The 3996-nt window shown below is 42.8% G+C and overlaps 1 protein-coding gene across 1 annotated transcript; it reads right to left on the bottom strand.

The window, feature by feature from the left end:
* Window positions 1-1203: 1203 nt before the first annotated feature.
* Window positions 1204-2585, bottom strand: LOC112610809 (heterogeneous nuclear ribonucleoprotein A1-like). The gene has a single exon (XM_025364346.1). The coding sequence runs from the start codon at window positions 2522-2524 to the stop codon at window positions 1562-1564; it is 963 nt and encodes a 320-aa protein (XP_025220131.1). The 5' UTR covers window positions 2525-2585; the 3' UTR covers window positions 1204-1561.
* Window positions 2586-3996: the final 1411 nt, after the last annotated feature.

The following is a 3996-nucleotide window of genomic DNA, read 5'->3' as shown; positions in this document are numbered from 1 at the left end:
GTTCGCCAGGATAGTCTCGATCTCCTGACCTTGTGATCCGCCTGCCTCAGCCTCCCAAAGTGCTGGGATTACAGGCGTGAGCCACCGCACCTGGCCTCTGTTTGTCTTCTTTAGTTCAAGCTGGCAGTATTGCTACTCCTAAAGCTCTCTTTAAAACTTTGTGGCCTTCCTGGTTTTTTTTGAGACAGGGTCCATTCTCACATTACTATAAAGAACTACCTGAGACTGGGTAATTTATAAAGAAAAGAGGTTTAATTGACCGACAGTTTCACAGGCTGTACAGGAAGAATGGCTAGAAAGGTCTCAGGAAACTTACAATTATGAGGGAAGGAGAAGAGGAAGGAGGCACATCTTACATGGCTGAGCAGGAGGAAGAGAAGTGAGACAAGGGAGGTGCCACACACTTTTAAACCACCAGATCTCATGAGAACTCACTTACTATCTTGAGAACAAAAAGGGGGAAATCTGTCCCTAAGATCCAATCACCTACCACCAGGCCCTTCCTCCAACACTGGGGATTACAATTCAGCATGAGATTTGGGCGGGGACACAGATACTAACCATATCACTCTGACTCTGTCCTCCAGGCTAGAGTGCAGTGGTGGGATCCTAGATCACTGCAACCCAAATTCCTGGGCTCAAACAATCCTCTTGCCTCAGCCTCCCAAGTAATGGGAATTGCACATGTGCACCACCACACTCAGCTAATGTTTTTATTCTTTTTTGTAGGGTTGGGGTCTTACTTTGGTGCCCAGGCTGGTCTTGAACCCCTAGCCTCAAGTGATCTTCCCACCACAGCCTCCCAACATGCTGGGATTACAGGTGTGAGCCATGGTACCCAGACTTTAGAAATCTTTGTAGCCTTCCTATAATTGTTACTGAAGTTTACTCCATGAGACAAAAGACACACTCACAAATCTTATTGAGATAAACCCTTCTCTCTTTCATGGGTTTTCTGTAAAGATGTTGATGGATGTTATCCTGAAGATTTTTAGAAACTCCATTATTATTTAGTGGAGGAGGATCTGTGAGGTGCACCTTCAAGATCCCTAGAGGGCCTTTTGTCTGACAAAGTTATCTGAGGCGTTGCCATAACTCTTTCTGAGGTCTTAACAAATTAATGTATAGTCCTACCCTTGATGTTATCTTTGTTTTGAAAATATTTCCAAATTTGAGAATCGCGTGGTTGGGTATGAGAATGTCTTTTTTTTTTTTTTTTTTTTAAAAAAAGACATTTATTCAGCGTCACGATCAGACTATTACATTTAGCAATCAACAGCATGGGTGCAAAAAAAAAAAAAAAATCTACATTAAAACCCTTTGTTGGAATGCTTTACACTTTCCACAGAACAGAAACTAAAATAACCTGTTATACAATTAGTCACAAATACAGTCCTCGAGTTTTTTGCCCATACACATGAATATTTGTCTAAAACATGTCTGCTTTGTAGCAGCTAGGCCCTGCCACCACTGTGCTTGGCTGAGTTCACAAATCTGTTGTAACCTGTAGCTTCCCTGTCACCTCTCTGGCTCTCCTCTCCTGCTAAGCTTTGTTTCCTAATTAAAATCTTCTGCCACTGCCATAGCTACTGCTGCTGCTGGAACCGCCATAGCCACCTTGGTTTCGTGGTTTTGCAAAGTATTGGCCTCCACCGCCATAGGGGCCAGAGCTTCTGCCTCCAAAATTTCCTCCCTTCATGGGTCCAAAATTTGAAGACTGATTGTTGTAACTGCCAAAATCATTGTAGCTTCCACCACCTCCAAAATTGCTTCCATCATTACCAAATCCATTATAGCCATCCCCACTGCCACCATATCCACCACCACCACGGCTGCCACCAAAGCCACCACGACCACTGAAGTTTCCTCCACGACCGAAGTTGTCATTCCCACCGAAACCACCTCCACGACCACCACCAAAGTTTCCAGAACCACTTCGACCTCCTTGGCTGGATGAAACACTAGCCATCTCTTGCTTTGACAGGGCTTTCCTAACTTCACAGTTGTGGCCATTCACAGTATGGTATTTCTGAATGACAATCTTATCCACGGAGTCATGGTCGTCAAAGGTTACAAAGGCAAAGCCCCTTTTCTTGCCACTGCCTCGGTCAGTCATGATTTCAATCACTTCAATTTTCCCATACTGTTCAAAATAATCTCTTAGGTGATGTTCTTCGGTGTCTTCTTTAATGCCACCAACAAATATCTTTATCACAGTTAAGTGGGCACCTGGTCTTTGAGAATCTTCTCTTGAGACAGCTCTCTTTGGTTCCACAACTCTTCCGTCCACCTTGTGTGGCCTTGCATTCATAGCTGCATCCACCTCCTCCACAGTGGCATATGTGACAAACCCAAAGCCCCTGGAACGCTTGGTGTTTGGATCTCTCATTACCACACAGTCAGTGAGCGTTCCCCATTGCTCAAAATGGCTCCTCAGGCTCTCATCGGTTGTTTCAAAGCTCAACCCTCCAATGAAGAGCTTCCTCAGCTGTTCGGGCTCTTTAGGAGACTCTGACTTAGACATGATGGCAGGGAGAAGAGAGACTTTAACGATGCTTTTTCGGCGGCGTCCACGGGCAGAAAGAAAAAAGGCGAATGTCTTATTTTTTAACTCAACAAGGCTAGCCTCCGTCATATTTTAATTTTGCCTGAAAACTGAACAATTCCTTTTTCATCTCTATTTCTCTTCTCTCATTTTATTACAGGCAGCAAAAAGAAGCCAGGTGGACTTTCAGTATTCTAGGGAAATCTCCTTAGTAAGATCATCCAATTTACCAGATATGTTTTCCTTTTTCCACATTACCTCAGGCAATAGTGTTGTAAACTTTCTGTCACTGCATAACAATAATCCCCTTATTTCTCGGTTCTGATATCATTTTTGTCACTTTTGTACAAACTCTTATAGACAGTCTCTTCCGGGGCAATCAAACTTTCATTGACAAAAGCCCTTTCGATTTTCACTAACACTCTCCTCAAAGTTCTTCCAGTTTCTACCTACTGCCTGCTCCTAAAGCCAGTTTTAAGTTTTGTTATAACAGCATACAACTCCTGGGACCAAAATCTGTTACAATTACTGTGGTTGCATCACAAACCACCCCAAAACTTAGTTGCTTGAAAAGTAAATATATTTTGCTTTATTAATCTGCACATTTTACAGTCTTCAGAGAGATCGCTCATCACCACTGCACTCAACATCAACTGAGGTGGCTCAAAGACTAGAAGCTCGAGTCACCTGTAAGCTTTCTCAATTCCACGTCTAGAAATTAATACTGGCAATCATCTGGGATTTTTGTGGGATACGTTGGCCAGGCCACCTAATCTAGCTCTTCTAGATGGCTTAGGTAGCCAGACAACATAGTGCCCAGATTCAAGTGCAAGCATCTCAAAGAGATGGTCAAAAAGAAGATGCATCTATTTTAACACTTACTCTTTGGAGATACTCAGTGTCACTTATGCCACATTCTATTCATTATGGCAGTCACAAAGGCCAATCCAGTTTCAATGGGAGGGGAAACAGAGTGTAATTCTTGGTGAGGACTAGCAGAGTTTTAGAAGAGAATTTGGAACCAGAAATATTGCTCTCCATTTTGGATAATACAGTCTTACGATCTGCCACATTCTGTCACCCTTTTCTTACCTTAAATTTATATCTCAACTAACTATCATCTTGCGTTGTTTCCCATTTTCGTTTATTATGGCTCTTATTGAGTCCAGGACTCTATAATTTTTGCAGTTCATTGCAGCCCTTTCATGCACACATGCATATGTCTGAATATTATTTACATTCAAGTGTGAGAAAAAGAATTGGAAATAAGCCACAGCCTCTATTCCATTAGTTTTTCTTTGTTGTTGTTTTGTTTTGTTTTGTTTTTGAGACAGAGTCTGGCTCTGTGATTTAGGCTGGAGTGCAGTGGCACGATGTCAGCTCACTACAACCTCTGCCTCCCAGGTTCAAGTGATTCTCCTGCCTCAGCCTCCTGAGTAGCTGGGACTACA

This window comes from Theropithecus gelada, chromosome 17 (assembly GCF_003255815.1).
Source record: "Theropithecus gelada isolate Dixy chromosome 17, Tgel_1.0, whole genome shotgun sequence".
NCBI lineage: Eukaryota > Metazoa > Chordata > Mammalia > Primates > Cercopithecidae > Theropithecus > Theropithecus gelada.
The sequence above is the reverse complement of the archived record's forward strand: the minus strand, read 5'-3'. Positions and strand labels throughout refer to the sequence as shown.

Coding starts and splice junctions, on each gene's coding strand:
- LOC112610809 (XM_025364346.1), bottom strand. CDS start 2,524: ATGTCTAAGTCAGAGTCTCCTAAAGAGCCCGAACAGCTGAGGAAGCTC.